The sequence below is a fragment of the Equus przewalskii genome, chromosome 1 (genome assembly GCF_037783145.1).
Source record: "Equus przewalskii isolate Varuska chromosome 1, EquPr2, whole genome shotgun sequence".
NCBI lineage: Eukaryota > Metazoa > Chordata > Mammalia > Perissodactyla > Equidae > Equus > Equus przewalskii.
The window spans coordinates 151,272,973-151,296,212 of record NC_091831.1 but is presented as its reverse complement, the minus strand read 5'-3'; the positions used below and the strand labels follow the sequence as shown (position 1 = coordinate 151,296,212).

The window sequence follows — 23,240 nt, the reverse complement described above, 5'->3', positions numbered from 1 at the left end:
ACAATTTAAACGATTTACATAACATAATTATTGTTGATGGGAAATTGACAGAAAAGCTATCAACCACCGGAAACTACACAACAACAACCAGAGAAAACCCATGCCCCCGGCCACATCTCCTTGAGTTGGTGGACAGAGCTGAGAGAGAGAACTTCCGCGGAATGGGTCCCCGGAGGCCTTGGGTATCATACTGTAAGGTCTGAGATCACACTAGAACCTAAGAAACTATCTGATAACATAAATCACTCATTTTATTAATATTATTTTCAAATCCAATTATTTCCCCTTGATATTCTATAGACCTATCACTTAAACCTATTCCTCTCCTCGCTGCCTACTCCCCACTAATTTTTCAGGTAGTAATAGAATTTATCTATAGACGATTGCCCGTATTCTGTCAGGAACAAGGGCATTCTCTCCTCTGACCTAACTTATTTTTTAAAACTGCATAGACATAAATAAACGTGATGTATTCAGAGATGCAAAAGAAAACACAATATATTTTCACTTAAAGTACAGCTTTCAACATAGAAATTAAAATAATTTTTCTTTTGTTAATTATGTTATCAGAGCCAGCTAATTTTAAGGCACCTGTCATCCACTGTTAATTCTATCAGTTGTACTTTCTTCCCGTTACTTAATTCATGCAAAAAAAATAAAATGCAGCTCTTTGTGAACATTAACTAGGAATAACAATATAACTGTATGCACATCAGGCAAATAGAACTTAGCTCAGAAAATATATTGCAAAGAAATATATTTCATTTATCTAAACTTGATCTAAAGATACATTTACATATCTTTACATAAAGATATATTTCATTTGTCTGCATCAGATTTAAAGATTTGGTCTAAAATTATGTAAAGTAGAAAATGTGGCTATCATCTATTATTCAGAAATTCTACAGGCTAGGAAAAGCATGATTATTCCACAACAGTTTTCAGGTTGAAACTTTTTTAAAGAATTGGTGTCTTGACATGTTTACTTTAAACATAATAAATTTGAATGTCTGGGAAACTTAACATGAACTGCAGCTGGAAAATAGAGTTCTATTTCCTTTCACCATCATATTTTTTTCTCCCCAGTACTCCAAAGAATACTATAATAGCTATTTCCTACCTATAACAATTACTCTTATAAGAGTATAAGATAACGTACATTATAATTAAAAATAGAAGCATTCATTATGAAGTTCCTAAACATGACAAAAAGTAGCCAATGTTGCAAATTTTATTGCCTATTTAATTCCAAACTTCCTTTTATCACTATGCCCGTAATGTAAGTGTCAGTAATCAATGAACAAATTCAGTATCTTTACTGCGTGTAACACATGGAAGGTAAGACATTATGTTTGTCTTTTTCTAATTCATCTATGTTACATCAGATTATTGACATCAAATTACAAAATGTGAAATCAGCATGACAACAGCCTGATTTGCTAAGTAACGGTATTTACAACTCATTCTTAAAAGTCTGCCAAAAATACTTGCTTTCAAGATATTTCTATCAATTACTTTTATTCATTTCTATTTTCAACATTTTTAATAAGAAAATCAAAAGCTATTTTGGTACCTAATATTTTACTCCTGATGCTTCTCTCTCTGCTTCCCACTACACAGAATTACACACTTATTCTTTCTTTTTTCTCTCTCACTCTCTTTCTCTCTCCTTGCCCTATCCTTCCTTAAACACACACACCCACACACACACACACACACACACACACACACACACGAGCGCGCACGCGTGCACACACACACACACAATGTAGCTTGATACTACTTAATAAGGAGAGAGGTGTATGTGTTTTGGGGGTGTCAAACAGCTGTCACAAACTGTCACCTCCACAAGAGAAACCTTGGCACACAACAAATTAAACTACACTTCTTTTTAGCTGTCATTATTCATAGCCAATAAGTTGAAATGCTCTCAGCATTTCATGTGCAAATAAAACCACGAGGAAGCGCAGTAGATCAGAATAGTGGGCCAACAGATAAAATAGAGAAAACAACACACCGTCTGGGTCCTTCTGAAGGGGCTCCTCACCACCCCTGCACCAGCGCGCACCAAATGAGATCCAGCCCGGGGCAATGTATTAAATATGCATATCAAAGCAAATGAAAAAATAAACCTGGAGATTCAAATTGGACACATTTACATGCTGCAAATGTCCCACTCAGACCACTTCTCAGGTAGTGGTTCTGTGGTATTTTCACTTTTTTGTGGCTGAGGGGTGGAGGGAGGCTGTGCTTACAGGAGAGGCTGAAGCGTAAGAGGGCTTCCCTTGTAGAGGGAGGCCCGGAAAAGAGTACAATCAATATGCCTATGGTTCAAAAATATCAAAAATGGTGACGACTCTCCAGGGTTTTCTCTCACCTCCCGCGTAACATTCAAGTCGGTGGCAAACCTCGTCATTTCCCACTTGGTGTGCTGGTGGAACAAATTATTTGCTTCCTTTCAAAACAAATAGCAGGGGGCTGAAGTAAAAATGCTATAGTTCAGATCTCTAGGAAATAAAAGGCTTTAAATTATGATGCCCAATGAGGTGGCAAGCCCTCATGGGTTCAAAATAAATCAGTTGTCATATTTACTTGATTCGGGGCCAGGAAGAGGAGCAACAAATGTTATGGTTGACTCTTTTATCCAAAGATGATGATTGTTAAATTATTAAAGTGTTGTCCTCTTAGGTACAACTTCCTTCTTGAGTATAATTTAAATATTACAATAGTTCCATAAATTGGCATTGTCTATCAGTCAATACTCCAAACAGCCTAGTTTATCTTATCTCTTCTATGTAAACATCAGCATGCTCTAGTTTCATACATCCACTTGAAAAACAGTTGCCAAGAAACTGCTCTAGAAAACCAAGTAGTTGAGACCCCTAGAAATGTCATGAGAAAAGCTTTTGGCTGCAGACAACTGTGAACTTCTCATTCTACAAACCCTGTCACTAGATTCCTTCCCATTCCCCCAATAGTGCAAAACGCAGATGAATTTAGAAACAGGAAGCCATGAAAATAAACAAATAAATGACAACAACAACAAATATTTCTAAAGTAGTGTCATGCCTCGTGGACCACAACCACACATCATATAGCCACAGATCGGCAAATAAACTTTCCATAGCTGCTTGCTGCGCCTTTTGATTTCAGTTAATACACTCAGTATACAAAAGAGCTCCCCAAAATTTCCCCCATCGAGATGATGGAAAAAGCTAAGAGTAAAGATAGGCACAGGAGCTTTCAATACCATAGTATTTATTCTGTCTCAGAACTGGACATCCAGAACTGAGGTTTTCTCTTCTTTTCTTTTCTTTTTTTAACTCTTGTTCTTAGGCTGGCTTTTCATACAGCATAAAGGCTAATAATTAAAATCTATGATGGTATATTTGCAAAACTTTTTTTGAGGGGGAGGAGAACCTTACAGGTTTATTCACAAGGCATCTCAACTCATTCTTCTTAACACCCAGGACTGGGGGGTGATGGTCATGATACAAACTTCCTTCAAGACTCAAAGCCTGTTTAGTCCACAGAGGATAAATGTCACATTTCAGCCACCAAGTTATTAGGCTATAGCCTATATAATTTAGGTTGTGAGTTCAATTGAATGTAATCTATAGTCCCCCACCCCCAGGCTTGAGTTCCTATAAATAAACTGCTGTTCACACCCACTCTTTAACCTCGCCACTCTTGCCTCTCCTACCAGCTGCAATCTTTCTTCTCTTTGCTTCTTTTTCAAATTTTCAGTCTCACTACATATGCTTTTTTTTTTTTAAAGCATCAGACTCCCTAGATCAGTTCCAAAATAGGATTAAAAACATAGAGAATAGAAAGAAACCCCCCGTTCTGGCCTGCCACACACAGTCACTCCTTACTATACTCTCCGTCCTCATTCACCAACTGTTTAAGTGTTAAAATTCAACCACTAACCTATGGTTATTCACTCACAATTCCCCTCAGCTTTCTGTAATACATTGTTAATAATTGTTTCATCAAGGTTACTGTCTTTTATTATGAAGATGCTTCAGGCACTTGGCAATAAGTCCATATTCTGACAATAAGTTTCTATAGAGCAAAAGCTCTGAGAATTGTAATGTGTGCGCTCCTTTTATTTCTAATGCAATGCAAGATTGCCAATAATTTTCAGGATTGTCATCTCTGTGAGAGACTGGGAAGTCAGCCCTCCCTCCTCAATTCTCCCTTGCCTTCAATCCTCTCTCTCCCTCCTCCTGTCCTCCTGCTAGCTGTCTTGCCTCTCTCTATCCCTGATGCACTGATTACACACAGTTGAGAAAGCAGAAAAGGCAGCGGTCACCATATCAAACAGACAATTTGCTCACACTCAAGTCACCAAATCCAGGAAACTTTACACATTAAGAACACAAATTACTCTATCAACTCCCTGCTTTTTTTGATTCTCAACATAAATAAGGAGGGAATCCAAGAAAGGGGAAACGGAGATGAAAGATATGGCAGAGGTAGTGAGAAAAAAGACCCCCAAAGAGACCAAATCATTCGCAAAGAAAACTAAGTCAGTGGAGCTAGATGTTATAACAAGCTCCAAAAAAAAAAAAAAGAAAAAGAAAAAGCTTTGCCCAGTGGTCTTAAAAGAATGCCAAAAGCTCACAGACTTACATGGTCAGCGAGATTTGTGGAGGAGCCTGAAAGTTCTTCGTGATCTGACTTGGAGCTGCCGTCCCTTTCATCAATGACGAGGTCGATAGGCATTTTCCCCTTCAAACAGCTAATGTACCGGTGGCAGAAGTTATCACACAGTTCGTGGACCTAGAAAGAGGGTCATGGTCGAGGGCTCAGCTCCTGTAGTTGTTGTTGTTGTTATTGTTTTGTTTCATTTTTAAAGGGAAAAAAAAAATCTTAACTTGCAAGGTTACATTTGGAAAGAGCAAAAGTGCCATGTCTTCCAAACTAACTCTAATTAATGGGTGTAATAGTTGAAGGCAAGGAAACAATAGAGCAATTGTTGCAGCAGATATTATTCTCCGGAGACTTCCCTGAGCAACAAGTTACAAGAAAGAGAGAAGGAACAGGACTGGAAATAACTGGGTTCAGACTGGGAGTCCAAGGAGGAAAATCCGATTTGATGATAACATCAAAACGGTAGAACGCTGGAAGTGGGAACAGCATGAGCATTTGCGATTCAATAAGCTAGGAGTTTTGTATGTTTCCAGGGGAAAGTGATTGAACTGCAGAGCATGTAAAGACACCCCAGCGAGGATGATTCCCTCGGCTTGCACCTAATGCCCGCTCTGGGCCGAGGGTGAGCTGAGCTAATAGAGACGCAAGCAGGCTGAATGTCCAGTAATACAAATGGTTTGCTGCATTTCAAAATAATCCTGAATGCCTGGGGAAAAAAGGAGGGGGAGGCCACTTTACAAGACAGGGCTGTCCTAATTCACCCATCCTCTAAGCCCCTGGATCGAGGAGCAGTTTGAAGGAAGGACATGGTAACATGTTGCTCAAAATCTCTAGGTGTTCAATGCCTCAGACTGGAGGTTTGTTAAAAAAAAATCTCAACTCAACTAGGAGAGAGAAGTGGCTAACTCAAAGTGGGGGGCGTCATTTTCTGCTTACCTTTTCTAACTCCAAAAGATGAAACCTTAGAACTTGTATTGCTTGTATCATCTGAAAGAAAAGTTTCAAGCGTGGAGTTAAGGCTCTGTGACTCGGAGGTCCCTATTGGGGGGTGGTGAGAAAATTGGGCTGGGGAGCAGAAAAAGGCAAGAAGCCAGGCAAAAGCCACAGATCAAGAAATTGTCAGAAAAACCAAGTCATTACTGATCATCTCTGCCTCATTGGCCACGGGGTAGGAATCTGACTCCACCTGAGTTGAAGCATTTAATATCTTTGGCCCTCATGTTCACTGAGCTATTTGTAAGGACTGCTTTCCTAGGGCCAGGCCTTCTTTCTCCGCCTGAGTCCTCTTTAACCATCCCCTCCCTGGACCTCAGGCCAAATTGAAAAAAAAAAAAAAAGAAGTCGCTTCTTTGGAGAGAGAAAGCTTTTTAGAACAGCACACCCTGCGAAATCTGTCCTTACTAAAGAAGGAAATACTCAAGATGAATGGCGAGGCAGGGCCTTTGAAAGCGGATTTAAGTACTTTTAATATTGAAATCGTGCAAATTAGCAAAAGAATCGCACCTAAAAGTGGCCTGCGCTGGCCTGCCCCTCACCCGCCCCCCCACCGCCCCCCCTCCCCCACCTCCCCACCTTCCCTGCCCGCCCTCCGCCGCGCCAGCGGTTACTTCCTTCGGGTTAGCTGCCCCGGGCTCGGCCGCCTGCCCCGGCAAACAGAGGAAATAACTCACTTCTCGCAGCCTCCCTCCCGGGGCCGAGACCTGGGACTCATCCCCCGCTCGCGCTCCCGGCGCTGCCTCCCCGCTTGCGGCCTCCCGGGGCTCCGCTCTCCCTGCCGTCCATCCCGCCCCTCACGCCCATGTCCCCTGCGGGGGCTCTGAGCTGTTCCCTTCCTCCCTGTCGCTCTTGAGCTTCGAAAGAGGGCTCTGCTGAACTCCCCGGAGCTCGGGGAGAAAGTGGGTGCTTCTGGGCAAGGGAGAGGGCCCAGGCTGGGGAAAGGCAAGAAACAGTGAGCCTTACCAAATTGTCCAGCTCTGGATTTGAGGAAAAAAGTGGCTTTTCGGCGCGAACCTATAAGAAGCAGGGAAAGTCAGCATGAATTGCCACCCCATTTAAAAGAAGAACACCCCTGTCACCGACTACACTGTAGGGTGTGAGCGGGAATGGTGGAGGTGCAGTGGCGGAGAAAAGGAGAGGGGCTTTGGTAAAACACATGAAATAAACTAGTGCCTTAAATTAGTGGGGTCCGCTGAAGAAGAACCAGGGCCTTCTGGCCTTGGCCCCATTAGGGGGTACCTGGAACAGCTAAGCTGTTTCTGGGAACTCAGGGCCGTTCTCCGGACCCCGGGTATCCCCTTATGCTGCTGTCCAAAGGGCTGTGGCTCTCAGCCTCCCTCACCTCCGCGCCCGGCGCGGACCGCCCGGAGAGGCGCCCAGCTTCCTTTCCTCCCGGGCACTGACGGGTCCCTCACAGCCCCTATCCCCAATTCTTGTTCAAGTAGCTGCAGGCGGGGGAAAAGGCCAAGCCCCAGATTAGGAGCAGGTCAACTTTAATTCGAGGGTCGAGCCCCTGTATTCCTGGCTGGGGGGAAAAACAAACACCCATATTTATCTCCGCTTCCAATTCGCCTCCAGGCTGAGGGATGGGGAGGAGGCGTAGAGCGCGGACTGGGCCGGAGGAACAGATCGGGTGTCCCTGCCTTTTCCTCCTCTTTCATGTGAAGCTCTGAGGAAAGGGGAGGAGGAGTGAGGGGCTGCAGGAGGGTGAGTGGGTCAAGAAGGTTGGACCTGCTTGGCGAAGACCGCGATGTCCTCGTTGAAGGAGTCGGAGGAGCAGACGTCTCCGCCGGCCACTCCGGGTTCCCGGGGAGTGCAGGTCGCCAGCTCGCACTTCTCAAAGACCAGAGCTAACAGAGGAAACAACGGGTGCCTAACGGGCAGCGCCACGCAGAGACACACACACGGAGACGGGGTGCAGAGGGGAAGGAGCAAGAACTGTAATCAACAAGTTTGGAGGGTGCGGATTCCTGCTTTAATACAACAGGCACGCATCACACTTTACAACCCTTCCTCAGCCAGCCGAGCCTGGGCCAGAAACAGAAAGGAAAAACGGCCTGGCCCTTTTCCTCAGCTCAGGACTCCCTCAGATCAGGCCGGAGAAGCCCCTGGTCACTTTAGCCCGCCAAGTCAAAAGAGCCTCAGTTGGAACGTAATGAAACATCCAAGAAGCTCAGGCCGTCTGGAACCCGGAGTCGATCCAGACCCACTCCTCACACTACAGAGGCCGCCGAACCAACCCCTGAGACCCAGCCCTGACCTCCCAAGAAAGGAGCACTCTGTGAGATCAAAAATTGTTTTCGCTCTGCATTTTAATGGGCATTTCAGAGGAGGCCCAGGGCTTCACTTACATACACACTCGGAATGATATTTCCTAAATCTAAATTGGAGAGAGGGCTCGTCCACCCTCTCCACCCCCTTGCCTTGTAAACTTGTTTGCTCTACCTCTAGTAAAGCTCGGGTGTGGAGGCCAAAATAATAGGAATGTTAAACGCCGAAGAGCTTCCTTCCAGAGACCACATTTCTCCAGCAGGCAAAAATAAATAAATCGAATGTTAAAACTTGGAAGTGTGCGTGCGCGTCTGCCCTTTGTGTTCCTCGGGGCGGTCTAGCTATACTTCGGGATGCTTGCGGCCTCTTGCTTCAGGCTCAGTTGCTGTTTACCGAGTGTCCCCTCCCCTCGGCATCCCGCCGCCTTCCCCACCTACCTACCCTCAGCTGGGAGAGCCCGAGTGGTACACGTCTGGATCGTGCACCCCCATCCCTCACCGAGGTCTCTCAGAATAGAAAATAATTTCCAGCCATCTCCCTTACTTCCCCCCAAGAGCGGCTCTGTGCAAGCAGCAGTCCCTTCCACCCCGCTGCACTTCAAGGTCTGCCCCCTTTATTTACAGAGAATTAAGAAGTGGGTGATTAGGACTTCCTGGCCGACAGAAGCAGCCCTGATCCGAGCTCAAGCTGCATTTAGTGGCTCCCAGACTCTCGGTAGGAAACAGAAGAGAAAAAAAACAAAGTTGCTCCTCATCAGCAGGAAACTTTCTCCTTCGTCAAGGCCTCTCTTAGGGGGCCTGAAAGGACCAGCTCTGCGTCCTTTGGCCAGGAATCCCGTCCTTGGGGAGGAGGCCCTGGCAAGATTCTGAGGACTCAGTCACTCCAGGCTGTGGGGTCCGGAGTGACGGGGCCGTGGGGGTGGAGGAAGCCATACCTTCCAGGGGCTTACACGCAAGGGGCAGAAGAACAGGCCCCCTTCACTGTCCTTTCCTAAGGCAAGCGTTTCCCGCGCCCCCCCCCACCCCCCTCAAGCAGAAATTACTCCCCTCTTAGTCGTCTACCCCCTCAACTCCCACAGAGACAAACACGCACTCGCAACCGTACTCACACACAGTATGCTGGGTCGGGAGGGGGGGGGGGAGTTGGTTTACCCATAGATCGCATCCTTGTCCCGCTTCAAGGCGTCGTTGACAGCGGATCCCATGCTGGCCGGCATGACATTGGGGTGCGGGGCGTGCGCGCCGTAGTGCTGCGTGGCGTGGAGCGGCGGCCCGTGGTTCAGGTGGTGAACCGGAGGGATCGGCCGCGGCGCGTGAGGGTCTCCGTACATGGAAGCAGGCACCCCTACTCCGTCCATCCCGCCGTAATGGGGCAGCTCATCGTACTGTCAGAACCCGGCACAGGGGAGGGGGGCGCAGGAGGTGAGAGAGAGCCGGGAGAGCCGAGGGGGAATAGAAAAAGAAGCAGGAAGAAGAAAGCGAGGAGAGAAGTGGGAAAGGAATAGAGATGAGAGAGAGGGAGAAAGACGAAGGGAAGAAGGGAGAGGAGGAGGGGGGAGACAGGGGAGAGGGGGAGAGAGAGAGAGGGAGGGAGAGAGAGAGACAGAGAGGAAAATAAAAATAAAAACAAAGTCAGAAAGGAGAAAAGTACCGAGGCACGAGTTGAACACACAGAAACCAAACCAGCTGAAACAACGGAGTTGAAAGTTGTGAGGGCAAATGTTTTTAAATTTTAAAATGAAAAAGTATGAACCAAGAGCAGCGTTTAGAGCAGGGAGAGGGGGGCAGTGAGGCCGGGGACTGAGGGGGCGCCGGGAGGTCCCGCTCGGGCCGGAGGCAGCAGAACCGTAGCGAGCCAACCGAGGGAGAAGTGGAGTCAGTGTGAGGAGGAAGCCCCGGATCCCACCCCTAACCCCCCTTCGCCTCCTCCAGAGGATCCAATAAATCAAAAGGCGAAATGAAACAAAATAAAGAGAAGAAAAACGCTAATAATCAGGACGAGAACTCCGAGGACGAGGGAAGGCTGGGGCCAGTGCCTCCCCGGGGGCAGGGAGCGGAGGGAGGAGGGGAATAACGTGAAAGTTACCAGAAACATTATTTAGCAGCGGATTCCCTGCGTCCTTGTCAATTTCAGAGACAAAACAAGCAGCCCAGGCTAGTCTAGGCGGCGGCGCAGCGGCTGCGGCAGCGCGGCCCCAGCGGCGGCCCCAGCGGCGGCGGCGGCTCCTACGCAGCCGGTGCCCGCCCCGAGCCGCGGGAGCAGCGGCGGCAGCGGCGCAGCAGCGGCAGCGGCGGCAGCAGGAGAACCGGGGGAATCGCGCTGCTGGGGGAAAAGCTGGAGCGAGGCGAAAGCGTGTAACAATTGCACACACACACACACACACCACTCACACGCACTCGCCGCCCGCCCGCTCGCACAGCGCTGGAACACGCGCGCCCAGACACGCACACACGCACGCACACACACTCGCACACACGCAGAGGCACGGGGGGGAAAAGAAGCCGATGAATAATTTTGCTGCTATTTTTTAAATACTGTCCGCCATCATCAAGCAGCGAGCAGCAGCAGCAGCGTTGAAGCGAGAGGAGGCATCGGGACAGGCCCCTCTTAGGAGAGGATTTATATCTAGGTAAGTGTTGGAGATTTAAACCTACCCTTTGCGCCATCAGTCTGCGCTCCAATAAACTCCTGGATGTGTCGTATATTTAATATCCCAGTCCGGATAAGAAAGTGATCTAGGCTGAAGATTCCTTTTTTTTCCAAACCAAGGAGACTTCTCCCAATTCTCCAATTTGTTATTTTTAGGGAAAAAAAAAAAAAAAGCCCAGGCAAGACAACGAAGAGGTTTTTTTTTCTGTGATATTTCTTCTTTTTCTCTTTTTTCCTCTTCTTCCTCCTCCTCCTGATCTTCCTCCTCCTCCTCCACCTCCTCCTCCTCCCCCCTCCCCTCCTCCTCCTCTTGGGTCCTCCTTTCCCCCTCTTTCTCTTCTCTTCCCCTCAGTTGGAAAAAAAAAAAAAGAAAAAAGAAAAGAAAAAGAAGAAAAAGAAGAAAAAAAAATTGTCAAGCCCCCGAACTGAAGGTTACGAGCGGCCCGTCAGCAGCCCACATGTAACCGAACTGTCGTGTTTCATGGCTTTTTGCCACTCCAGCTGTCAATCAAAGCCCGGAATGTCAAGGTAGTGAATGAATGATGGTTGATGATGATGAAGAGGAGGAATCTTTGAGACCCGTTTTTTTTCTTCCAGTAAAACTCCACGAGGGGTTTCTGCTTCTTGAATTTTTTCCTCCCCCCTCCCCCCCTCTCTTAGCTTTGCCCCCGCGGTATCTATAATATGATCCTCTCTCTTTAAAGTATCGTTCAAAGAAAGCAGGGGAGAAAAAATCAAGAAAAAAAATGAATAGTTTGCAAAAATTGGACTTCCTCCCCCCCCTTTCCTGGTAGGTATTTTGTCTCTCCCTCTCTCTCTTTCTCGCTCGCTCGCTCTCACTCGCGCTCGCTCTCTCGCTCGCTCTCTCTCGCTCTCTTTCTCTCTCTGGGAGATGAGTGAGTGTCAGTAGGTGTTGGCAGGTTGGCTGCTGCCTGGCTTATAGAAGAGCCTCAGTTTGGCGGCGCGGGTCGGCGGCGGGAGAACGAAATGACGGAACCCGGAAGTCGTGGTGGCCATAGCCCGTCGTACGGCGGAGACACATCCCGGGAGTGGGGAGCGGGAGCGAGGAGGAGCGCGCCGCGCCGAGCCTCTGATATGCAGCGAGTGCGATCGGACGGCCCCGGCTGGGGGGGCGGGGGAGGCGGGGGGCGGGAGGGGGAGGGGAGGCAGGAGCCGAGCAGACCCGAACAAATCAGAGAGCCTGCTCCTCCGCGGGTACGGCTGGGGGGGGGGGGGCGGGGGGGAGGAAGGGGAGGAGGAAGAGGAGCGCGCGCTTGTGTGTGTGCGTGTGTGTGTGTGTGTGTGTGTGCCGCGCGCGCGCGCTCACGAGGAAAGAGGGAGAGAGAGAGAGAGAGAATGAAGAGGACAGGGAGAGCGCAGAGAGGAAAACTGCAGAAAACCACAGGGAAAGTACGGTACAGCCTCAGATCTTTTAATTTTTTTAAAAAAATAAAACTTACTTCTAGTTCATTTTCCCATCACTCCGGGCTCTTGCCTAACCGGGTCGTGTCGGGGACGTTTGGCATGGCGCTCTTGCTTTTGTTCCTTTTAACTCCGCGGGCCCTACTCCTCTGTCAGCCGATTCCCGCGCCCGAAGGCTTTCCGCTAACATCCAGGGGTAGCCGGCGCTGCAGACGGTACCACGGCAGGGCTAGAGTTTTTTTTTTAAGTGGTACTTTCTTCCCTCTGCAGATCCAGGACCCTTGATGTCAGCATTCATTTTTTCCAGGACAAGAAGAGACCAGCTTAACTCAGAGAGCACTCCCTCCAAGCCGTGCGGACCAGGGCCACCCCAGAGAGTCTTTGGGGCCGTGGCGGAATCGGGAGGGAGGAAGTGGGGAAAGAGTCGTTTGGTTGTTTGATGTTGTCTGATGTCGCCAGGGGTGTCTGTATGTGTTTGTGTGTATGTGTGTATGCGCGCGCGCGCGCGATTGGTGTGCGCCTCCGAAGTGGATCTCACTTAGAGCTGGGAAGCACGGGAGGAAAAGACAGGGAGAGAGAAAGAGAGAGGCAGAGGGAAGATGCCATGCGAGGAGAATTGGCCCGCACTCCCTGCCCAGCTTTGTTGTGGTCGCCGGGGGCGCAGAGGCCGGGGCGCGGTTTTGCGGGCTAATGGCTGTGTTAATTATCCCGGGCAATTTCGCGGGATAGGGAAGATGGGGCCGACTGGAATGAACTTTTCCAAAAAGGAAAAAGGAGGAGAGTGGGGGGAAGGAAGGTAACTATCTCGCACCGTTTGTGTAGAAAGTAGTTCTGGCCGATGTCTCACCCAATCCCTGGCCGGAGCTGTACCCAGCCTCACCTCAGCGCCGCGGGTTTCCCGGCCGCCGCGCGTCAATCACTCGGAGCCCCGAGCTGGGGGCGGAGCTATGGTCATCCCGCGCGCGCAGCGCCGCCGCCGCCGCCGCTCCCCGGCTCCCCGCCGCCCAGCAGCCTGGCCCTGCGCTCCGAGGGCAGCCGACCCCCTACTCCTCGCTCTCGCCCTGGTTCATGGTCCCCGGCCCAGAGAATCGAAAACAGACTGTTCCTCAACAGCCGCCTCCCTCTCCAACTTTGAACCCATTCTGGAGAGTAGAAAGTAGCGTTATCCTCCGCACGCGGCTTTGATCCGAGTTCCTGGCGGATGGGGGCACGCAGGGAGAATAAAGTACCGTGTGTGTGTGTGTGTGTGTGTATGTGTGTGTGTGAGAGAGAGAGAGAGAGAGAGAGAAGGACAGAATGAAGGAAGGACGGTGGGCTTTTTTTGGGGGCCCCCTTTCGGTCTTCTCTGCTTCACTGTAAGCTTTCGGGCAACACTCAACTGGGTTTCGATCGCAGCCTGCAGAGACTCCAAGCGGAGTCGGAGAAATTTGGCCTCGTTTTAATAGGGCTGGGGAATGAGCTCCGGAGGTCAATAAAGCCCTCCAAAAATGATGAATGATTGAGCACCTGTGATGATGATAGTGATTACCAGAGCAATTAAACAGTTTGATTAAATGAGCCATCATAACAATGATGTCTGCGGGAAATCGGCCCTCACATATAAAGATAGTGTGGAGGGGCTGGCAAAGGCGAGGGGAGTGCGACGCCGGGGAGCGGGGCTGCGGACGGCGAGGTATTTGCCGGGGTGGCCGGAGCTGGGACTGCTGGGCGCGCGGAGCCTCGGGGAGGAGAGTCTAGCCGAAATTTTCAGCCACTCTGGTGTGGGGCTTCAAGCCTGCAAGATCCGAAGGATGGGAAACCTGCAGGTAGGGGGGAGGGTCCTTCCCCCTCCACCTCCTCATTTTGATCTCCCTAGAAGAACTCCAAGATTAAAAGCATCCTTCTTATTTGTTGCTGAGTTGCTCCTCCACGTATAAGAAAAGGTGAGTAAAAAAGAAAAGAAGACAGAAAAGAAAAGAAAAAGTTGGCTTCCAGAATTTTATTTCAAGCGGCAGTTAACGCGAATTTCAGTTTAGCTGGGGCGGGAAGGATGAGAAAGAAAAGAACCCGATCTAGTGTCTTGTAGCGGAGCGTTTTCGACTTTGCAGAGGTCTTAATATTGTTGAACACAAGTTCCCGGAGGAGCACCGCTAGCTGAGAAGTTTATACTCAGTTTTTCAGTTTTTCCTCTTCTAATTGTTCTTGTTTTCAATATTGCGTATTTATCGTCGCCAATAGGATTATTGTTGTTTTAAATGGTCTGTATATTAAGCGCCAATTATTTTTCTTTTTAAAAAGAAAACTCAATTTGCTTGATAAACGCTCCTTTTGCAAAGATCAACTTCGAACCAAACCTCTACATCTCAGAGTTTAAACATTCGGCGTTGTACGCTCTGCTTCTTTTACCACGGCTTTTTTTTTTTTTTTTTTCCATAGAGATACCGTGAAGAGAGCTCGCCTCCCTACAGCCTTTATTTAGAAAAACTGCACTAGTATTAAAAAAAAAAATGTTTCTTCCATGGCAGTGCATCTGAGTAAAAACAATTCGGACCTATTGATGATTTCTATATTTTCAAATGGTTGTTAAGTTGTAATGTGTTGATTATTCCGTGATAATCTTGGGTTTTGCAAAAGAAAAAAATTTTAAACTCTATTTTCATCCTTTGGGCGATTCAGGAGGCATTTTATTCTAGACTCCTTTCTTCCTTTCTTTCTCTCTTTCTAATATTCTGTAACTTCTTTTGCATTTTATAGAATACATTAAAGCAAACAACAGGGACAATCTGGCTAGCTGTAGGAGGGAGAGAGAAATAGGACATTTTAAGATACTGTCAAAGAAAAAAAAGTCTTCTTTAACTCCAAAGAATTTAGTTAAGAAGTGAGAGAGTGTTAAAAGTGAAGCCCTACTGGAGGAAAATCTGTGTCATTGAAAAACTCACCAGTTGCCTAAAGGGAGAACCCCGAATTTCGTGCGACTAAAGAGATTTCACTCACCCAGTTGTATGTCATTTATGAAACTGTTAGTTTAAAATAACATTGCAGTGCAGTGGATTACACACAAGATCAAGTTGGAGGTGATTCAGGGTGTCGGTTCTTAATCAATCTGATGAATTCAAAGAACTGTTACTTTTAATCACCAACTTGCTGAAGGTTTATTAATTAATAGAGCTGAAAAACACTGAGAACTTCCTGGTCTGCCCCCCATCCCCAGTTCTGCCATCTGATAGAAGTGATTGCACAGCAGTGGGGGTATGCACGCTGTCTGATTTCTAGCCTGATAGGACATTGCTGATGCTCCATTCTCAGCCTCCGAACCCCCACCCAGGCTTCGAGCCTCATCAGCTCTCCCACATTTGGGGTGAAGGAAAAGTAGGTGGGGCAGGCGGGGGAGACTGGCGCGAGCTGGGGGTCGAAGGAGGCGGCCCACACCTCCGTCAACAGTCAACTCCTTTTGCCCAGGCTGGAAATGGTTTTAACAGGCGGTAAAATTTCATCTTGCGGTGTCAAATTGGGGTCATTTTGGGGTTAGAGTTCTCAGTGTCCGAGAGGAGCTGTCCAGCTGCGTGGGGACTCATTAACTGCAAAAGATCTGTTTCAGTAAAAACAACTCAAAGACAATCAGAAGGCTAAAGACCCTCTACAAATCGCATTTTACAAGTGCCCCAGAACAAATATGGATGCTGAAACCTATTTCTTCAGAATCCCAAATCGGCTACTTAGCTCTGGAGTGGGGGTGGGGGCACTGCCTAAAAATGAGGTAAAGTGGGGGATCAGGGGGGACCTGATCCGGTGGGGGTGAAAGAGAGGTGGAACGGGCCTCCTCTCAAATTTAAGAGTCTGTTTTTAATCACCTCTTTCTTATTGAAGCATCCCCAAGACTTCTGAGAACTGCTTCTTTTCTATTTTTCCTTTTCTTTTTTGTCTCAACATGGGATGCTATTACAGGTAACATTTAAGATTTGAAAAGAATAATTGAGTCCCTCTATAATTACTTAATTTAAAGGGCATTGGCTTTATGGAGAGTATTTAATTCGAAATGAGCATTTATGAACTCAAGAGTCTATTTTAGGTGAATTTGCCCACCTTCCTTAAGGAGCCTGTGTGTCTGTTTCTTTTAACCTTTTTTTTTCTAGAAAGTTATAGGTCCTCATCACAGATAACTCCAAATTCCTTAGAACTGTGAGGTCCGAAGTGTTAATCTGTGTATTAAAATCGCTGGATTTAAATCCTTTTTGTCTTCTTACAACAGTTAGAACAATTGACACCATGTTAGAGGAGCAAATAAATCCAACCTTAATCTTATTTGTAACTTTAGTTAACGTTTTGAATTGGAGTATTTTGGATTAAGCAGATTTTTTTTTTCCTCCATAAGGTTAATTTTTATTTGTGGCGCTTCTATTTGCTGGTTTGGAAAAAACACGCTAACTATTACTTTGATTCAAAAAATTCCTCAGGTAAAAGAAAAGTGCAATTTTTAAAATAAGAAGTTAGATGTGTGAGATGCCAGGGGTTTTCGAATAAAACCAAATCAATACTTTAAAGGAAAGTATTATTTGAAAGAAGTTTTCTTTCTTGCATTACTGACCTGAGCAAGTAAAAAAGATCAAAATATTTTATTCTTTCTCTTTCTCTCTTTGGACTCCGCTTCTGTCACTAGGTTTTCTCTCTCCATCTGCTTCACTGTTCTTTGGGTTCTGAATGCAACAGTGAATTTTTATCGTCTAGCTCTTTTCTCCAAGCTTCCCAGAGTATTTATAAATTGTTATTCAAGGAGTTTGATTGCGGCCCTGCAGAAACAGCCCTGAGCCCAGCATCGCTGGGACAAAGGCGGAGGGGCTCTCTTCTGCTCCAGACCTGCTGGCTGACAGTTGGAATTTTTGATATATATTTTATTTGGCATTTCCAATAACGTGTTTGCCTCTCCCTCCCACCCCCTTGCAGCCGTCTATTACTTTAAAAACATCTCCTCTCTGTAAACCTCAGCTCATCCTGGTGAACTGTTCTTGACCTTCCCAGCAGCTTAAGTAGCAGCTCTGAAAGTTGGACTAGGAAGAATTTCACTCCCTTTCGTACCTGTTAGCTTTGCTCACTCTCTTCCTAGTTGGGATCAAGGGAGGAAAGAGGACTTTTTTTGTTTGGTTGGTTTTTGTTTTTTGGTCCTTTCCCCACTTAAGCTTTCTACCGTGTATTTTTCTCCCCCACTTCCCACCCCCATTAATATTAATAAAGCACCCTTCAATTTATCTTCTTAAATAAGATGAGGTGGAATCATTGTACTTTCTTTCCTTTCACTCCCCCTTATTTCTTATTTCTCCCAATTTTAGCTGCTTCACCAGCTCGCAGAAGGAAAGCATTTCAATAAATAGCCCTCTAGCGCTATCTGGCGGGTCTCCAAATGCGATGTGCGCTTGCTCTCTGTGCCTCCGGCTCCTTCCCGCGCTCTCTTCCTTCCTCTCTTCCTTCCTTTCTTTCTTCCTCTCCCCTTCTCTTTCTCTTGTCTCTTCCTCTCTCTGAGCCTATCCTCCTTTTCTCTCTTCCTGCTTCCTCTTTTCTGCTCCCACTCTCATTTTCCAGGGCCGACGGCTTGGAACGACCCGGTCGTAGGTTGATCCCCCCCGGAACTAGGTGATGCTCCGGCGCCACCGAGCTCTCCTAGGGCTCCCACCTTCCCCCAATGTGGGTCATACACATCTTTTTCCTTTCATTAGCATCTTCACGTTGTTTAACATGTTGCTTAAAGTCCCAGCGTCTCAGCCAGCGGTGATTTGGAGGGGCTTATACAGGCATTTGTGAAGTTTGGAGGAAAGAAGTCAGACACTGGAATCCCAGCTAGTGGAGCCCAGCTAAGTTTTAGGTCAGGAGGCCGAGTCTCAGTGCGAGTTTGAGGAAGGGTCGGAGCCTCCCAGGGGTGGGAGCAGCATCGCACGGCGCCCGGCCTTCGGGAGAGCGCTGGAGTGGGGGCGCGAGCCAGCCCCCCATCCCCCGACTCCCGCCCGTCGGATCCGTACATCACAATAGACTGCTCGAGTTTGTATCCTGGGCCTGTCCAGGATTTTTTTTTTTTTTTTAAATGAACTAGCTCTATCCTCCCTCCCCAACAACTACCACCACACCAAATTTGGAGAGGAGTGGGAAAGAGAAGTGGGAGTAGGAAAGCTCACTGGAAACCCCACAGGGCAAAGAGGAGAAAGCCAGCAGCAGAGACTGAGGGAACGCACGCTTGAGGATGCAGTGTAGGCACAAGCATCCTCCCTCCTTTCCAGCAGAGATTCGTCTGCTTTCTTATTTGTGGCTTTTTTTTTTTTTTTTTTTCAAAAACAGTAGCCTGTAAACCCTCAGCGATCTGTGGGGAGCAGTCAGAGGGGATAGGGCTGGAAGGAGAGATTCAACTCTGACTTGATGCTTTAGATACTCTCTTAAAATTCTTATTCTCTCTCTCTCTCTCTCTCTCTCTCTCTCTCTCAACACACACACACACACACACACACCACTCTGAGCCTTAAAGAAATCTCCAGTTCTCCCTTTAGGCAAATCTCTTCCATCTAGTCCTTGAAACTGAGGAAAGGATATGGGGCCTGGGGTAGGGCCAGACTCACTCAACTTTATGAGTGCATTTTCTAAAACTTACTTCTGACCTTGCAAAGTACTAGTGAGGACCACATCCCCAGTACAGACCCAGTCAGTGGCTACTTGAAATTGGAGGACCTCAGCCTGCGGTGTCGGTGGTCACCAGACAAAGACCCCTTCCTAGTTCAGAAATCCTCCTCCCTCCTCATAATCTCAAAAGTAGACTGGAAAGGAGGGGGTAGGATGACAGCATCACAGGCTCTAGTCCTCAAGAATTGCCCCCCGCCCCTTGCTGAAGGAAGAAAGCACAGTTCGGGTGTAATTAATTGAAGACTGTTATTAGGTCATCATTAGCCAAGGTGCAAATAATTGCAGCCCATTTTTACTTAAAATTGACCAGCCCCAGAGTGATAGATCGATTCGGAGTATAAAAATGATGTATCAAAACATCAATGTCGATTATTTGAAATATTGTAGTCGAATTTCTTTATTGCTTCATCGGTTAAGTGTCTGAAAGTGCGGTGTTCAAACATATATTTATGTTGTCAATACTGTCAGAACTGTCACTTTTACTATACTGGATTTGTACTATATTCTGAATTTACTCATTTACATAAAATGCCCACCCTAGGATTCCCCCACCCCCACCCCATCTCTCTCTTTCCTCCCATCTCTGGAAAATCCGTGTCAGTTTCTTCAAAGGATTCAGCAATCTTTGCCTAAGCTAAAGTGTACACTGCCTCTTTTACTCAATTTTCCACATCGGATTACATGTCTTTTTCACCATTTCTAACTTTCAAAGGGAGCCTTCATCCTTTCTTCCCAAGTCTGCCTACTCTAGCCTTTTCTCCGAAATAGTATTGTAGTACTTGGAAAGCTTCAGGTTTAAATATCCACATCTCAGCTCCCAATAAGCCATTTAGGTAGAAAAACGGAAAAACGGGACTTTACTGTATCTCCTTGGCCCGGCTGGTGTAAACCGGGTTGCTCCGGGCAGACGTTCTCACACGTGTCAGGGTCCACCATCAAATTACCTGGAAGATTGAAATCGTCCAAGGAAAATGAATTTGGAAATAGAAATACTTTTTCTTTCTTTTTACTTAAAAGCTGTGATAGGAGAAAAAGAAATAATACATATAAATGATCAGCACGTTTTACCTTTAAAAGCTTTTGAACTCAATCGAAAGACACAAGTTGGAAGCAGAATTGACAGTTTTAATTCTACCCATTTTCACCTGGCACGTCAGATCAGAGGCAATCATTTATTTTATGGGGGGTGGATGGGAAAGTCGGATAGAAAGCTGGAATCCACTGAAGTCTCTATCTTAAATATCACAGAGAAATTAAAGACGCTGATTGAAATGCAAACATTTCATCGCTCCACATTTTCTGCCTAGACTAATTGAAATTTATAAATTCACACTCTGCCTAATTTAATGCTTTTTATTTTTTTCTAGGATTCCCTGCAAGTCTGATAGGAGAGACAGGGCCACTTCTGGACTAGCTCTAAGGATGTGTTCTCGTTTCCGTAACACTGAGGCACCTTTTAGAAACTTTTAAATGCATTTAAATAAATGTATTTGGACATTATGAGAAGCTACACATACAAAGACAGCTTGGCTCTATGCCGTCAATCCCAGCATTAGAAGAAAAAAAAAAAGAAAAAAAAGTCCATAATTCAACTAAAATTTTCCAAACCCATCTTTGCCTTAAAAAAAAAAAAAAGGAGAAGAAAGTTTCCTGCGTGCATCTGTATGTCTTCGTGTGCACGTTTATAAACATCTCCCAGTCCGTGTTTGTGTGTTACCTCTCTCCTGCCACAAACTCGAAGGCAGAGGCATCGAGGGATCGCCCCCAGAGAGCTGTGTTTATTTAGGTTTTTTTAATCTCTCCGCCGTGTATGACAAGTGTTACTTCAAGAAATTCATCAGCCTTCTACAGATACTTCCAGTTTTGCTGTAATGATCTGCAGAAGAGAACTGCCATCACTTTCTCACATCCCAAGGTGTTGCAGGAACTCCGAGAAAGGGGAGAGTGGCTGAAACGCTTAATTACGGTGGGGGAGGGAGGGCCCCGAGGCGCACCGAGAGGGGAGAGCGAGCAAGGTCCTTTACCTGGCCTGTACCTGGAGAAAGCTCTGAATCCTCTCGGCGAATAATTGGGAAAGGTATGGTTGCCTTTTTTTCCCCTTCTTTTTAATGCCTTTGGGGAGAAGTGACACCCTTGTGTAACAATTAGCTCAGACAATAAAAATAATTGGAAAATCAGTTGGAATTTCTGAGTTTTTAATTATGTTTAATTTTGTGCTAAGCCGTAAAATTACGAATGCCCCTCAATTAAACACTCTCCACTTGTAAAGCGTTTAACAACAATTATTCCTTAATCAGTCTGAATGTGAGTCACAAATGATGCTTTTCCACATCAAAGGGACGTCCTTCGACGTTACCTTTTAGTCATAAGTAAGAGGATTAATTCCTATAATTAGAGGGATAAATATGTGCATAAATACATCTCTCACTCTCTCCTTTAAAAAAAAACAAAACTCTTTCGCTCGGTGTGAGCCGTGGCCGGCTCTGGGAGGGTAAGGGTTTTTTAATTGTCTGCCTTTGCCTGAAGTTCCTTGGCTGGTGGGCGAATGCCACCAGGAGACCCGGGCGCGAAGCATACACCTCCAGAGGGACACACGCGCACACAGAGACGCAGAAACGCTCGCATGGGTCAAGCAGGAGGTACAAAGCTCAGGGGTCCCAAGACCCTCGCCGATTCCAACGTGATCCTCCCAAGACAATAACCCACTCTCCACTCTTGCCCCTGGCCCGGGCCGCGAGAGTTCTCTTCCTGTCGGTCCACTTGTCCCGAGGAGCGGGGTCTCCGCCCTGAGCCGAAGCTCCTGGTGGACTCTTCAGGCTACAAATAAAAATTGAGCATGACCTTTTAAAACTCCTGTGTGAATATCTCATTTACCTAATGACTTTATGTCACCTAGGAAGAAGGTCAATTTCCTCTTAACCTTTCCCCCGCTGCTGCAGTAAGCATTCTTGCCTAATCAATGATGGCTGGAATAATCAATTCCCATTTTATGATCGCTGACAAACTCAATCTCTGGGCGGGGTGTGAGCGCGGCAGGGCCAGCTCGGGCCGGGACAGAGGGCTCTCCGGGTACGCCCAGCTCCGCCCGGCGCCAGGGGAAGCTGCTCTCTCTTCCCGTCGAGTTCACAGACCTTGGCAAACTTCCCTCCCCCAACCGCCGGCGTGACTTCTGAGTTGTCACTAATCCGAACCTGATATTCACCAGAGCTCCTTCGGTCACCAACAACGCTCCCCGCCGCTGCTGGGCCTCCCACCCGCCCCTCCTCGGCGTGTTTTCATTTCAAAGTCTGCAGGCAGGGATTGCCCCGACCCAAAGGAGTGTGTGTGTCTGTGTGTGTGTGTGTGTGTCTGTGTTTTAGTTTCATTTACATTTTAAAAATTATTTTTGCCTTCTTCAGCGAGGATCTCTCAGCTTTTTCACTCTGTCTCAGCCCTGCTAACTTTGCATAAACAAAGCAACAACAGAAGCTCAGAGTGGGTGGATTCGTGTGGAAATGAAGTCAACTGGCAGAGTTCTCTCTCCTTCCCTTTCTCCTTTCCTATCTCCTTTCCTTTCTCCTCTCCCTCTCTCAGTTTTTTCCTTCCTCTTCTCTTGCCCTCCTCTTCCTGCGCCACCCCCCACACCAAGCAGTTATCCTAAAAGGTAAGTTTATTAGATGCCACTTTACCCCTATTTTCCGTTCCCCAATTTGGGGAAATTACCACGTAAATTACTCAGTCAAAGCTAATTTGAGAGCAAATTTAGGATGATTTGCCATGCTTTATCTTTAGAGGGCCTAAATAGGAGCGCCTTTCACCTCCCAGTTTCTCATAAGTAGATGCTGACTTTCACATACACAGCACTTGGTTGAAGAGAGAGTTCTCTTAACACTGGCTCACCATTGGTCACTGTGTTTTCTTTCCCTTCATTCTGCCCTAACCCCATTTTCATTACCAAGACATGAGGAAGCTGCTGCTAATTCGCAAGCAATTAAAAAACCTGCTTAGCTAGGGTTTAATGGCAGGAAAATCACTTTTCTTGGAAAAGATGTCTTATATGCAGGTTTTTTGGAGTTTTCTTCTTATTCACCAGCTAGTTAAAACCCAGCCTGAACTGAACTTTTTCTCCTGAGAGTGTTCTCTCAGGCCATGTTGATGGTCTTTGAAAAGGTAATTAAAATGCCCCTTTTCTGAACTCATAGCACCTCATTACTCGTAGGCAGACATTCTGCTAAAATTAGGAAGTTTGTCAAACAATTGAAACAAAAATGTAACTATTCCACCTTATAAAGTGGAATAAAGGATAAATCACCCACTTTGGTGTAAAAAAATAAACAAAAAAGGCATTTGAGCCCAAGGTGAGGCATATCAGGGCCAAAACACTCAGCGTTTATCCCCAGCAGCCTCTTCAAGTCCTGTCAGTAACAGAGAAGGCCAACCAAGCCGCCACTCCAGCCTGCCTGAAGCTCGAGTTTCCATTCTTGAGCTGGGCCTGAAGGTGCCAGAGCTATGAGCTCTGAGAGGTAATGAGAATAGGCCGGGTGCAGGACCTGACGTGGGGTAGGGCCAGGCCCAGTTCCCCGTATTGTCACTACCTTTCTTGCCTTATACCAGGAAGTACATTTGCAACT

The 23,240-nt window shown here is 46.8% G+C and overlaps 1 protein-coding gene and 1 long non-coding RNA gene across 24 annotated transcripts in view; one reads left to right on the top strand and one right to left on the bottom strand.

The window, feature by feature from the left end:
* MEIS2 (Meis homeobox 2) overlaps positions 1–12,366 on the bottom strand; it is a 202,108-nt gene extending 189,742 nt beyond the window's left edge. For 6 of the 22 annotated variants that reach the window (XM_070625810.1, XM_070625757.1, XM_070625792.1 and 3 more), the window contains exons 1-6: positions 10,578–10,932; positions 9,075–9,307; positions 7,384–7,525; positions 6,616–6,666; positions 5,593–5,643; positions 4,636–4,785 (exon numbers count right to left, since the gene is read on the bottom strand). In XM_070625810.1, coding sequence (XP_070481911.1) covers positions 4,636–4,785; positions 5,593–5,643; positions 6,616–6,666; positions 7,384–7,525; positions 9,075–9,307; positions 10,578–10,589 — 639 coding nt within the window. In that variant the 5' untranslated portion in view covers positions 10,590–10,932. Of the gene's footprint in view, positions 1–4,635; positions 4,786–5,592; positions 5,644–6,615; positions 6,667–7,383; positions 7,526–9,074; positions 9,308–10,008; positions 10,517–10,577; positions 10,933–12,032 lie in introns of those variants that run through there. The other 16 variants (XM_070625799.1, XM_070625748.1, XM_070625822.1 and 13 more) reach the window with 8 other exon arrangements.
* Positions 10,382–20,807, top strand: LOC139084176 (uncharacterized). Of its 2 annotated transcripts, none has more exons than XR_011541556.1 (3): positions 10,382–10,552; positions 10,925–11,362; positions 19,998–20,807. It is a non-coding gene; the product is annotated as an uncharacterized lncRNA (long non-coding RNA). The 2 variants fall into 2 exon arrangements; XR_011541557.1 differs by lacking the exons at positions 10,382–10,552; positions 10,925–11,362 and adding exons at positions 11,902–11,987; positions 12,265–13,916 and having other exon boundaries at positions 19,998–20,209.
* The last annotated feature ends 2,433 nt before the right edge of the window (positions 20,808–23,240 follow it).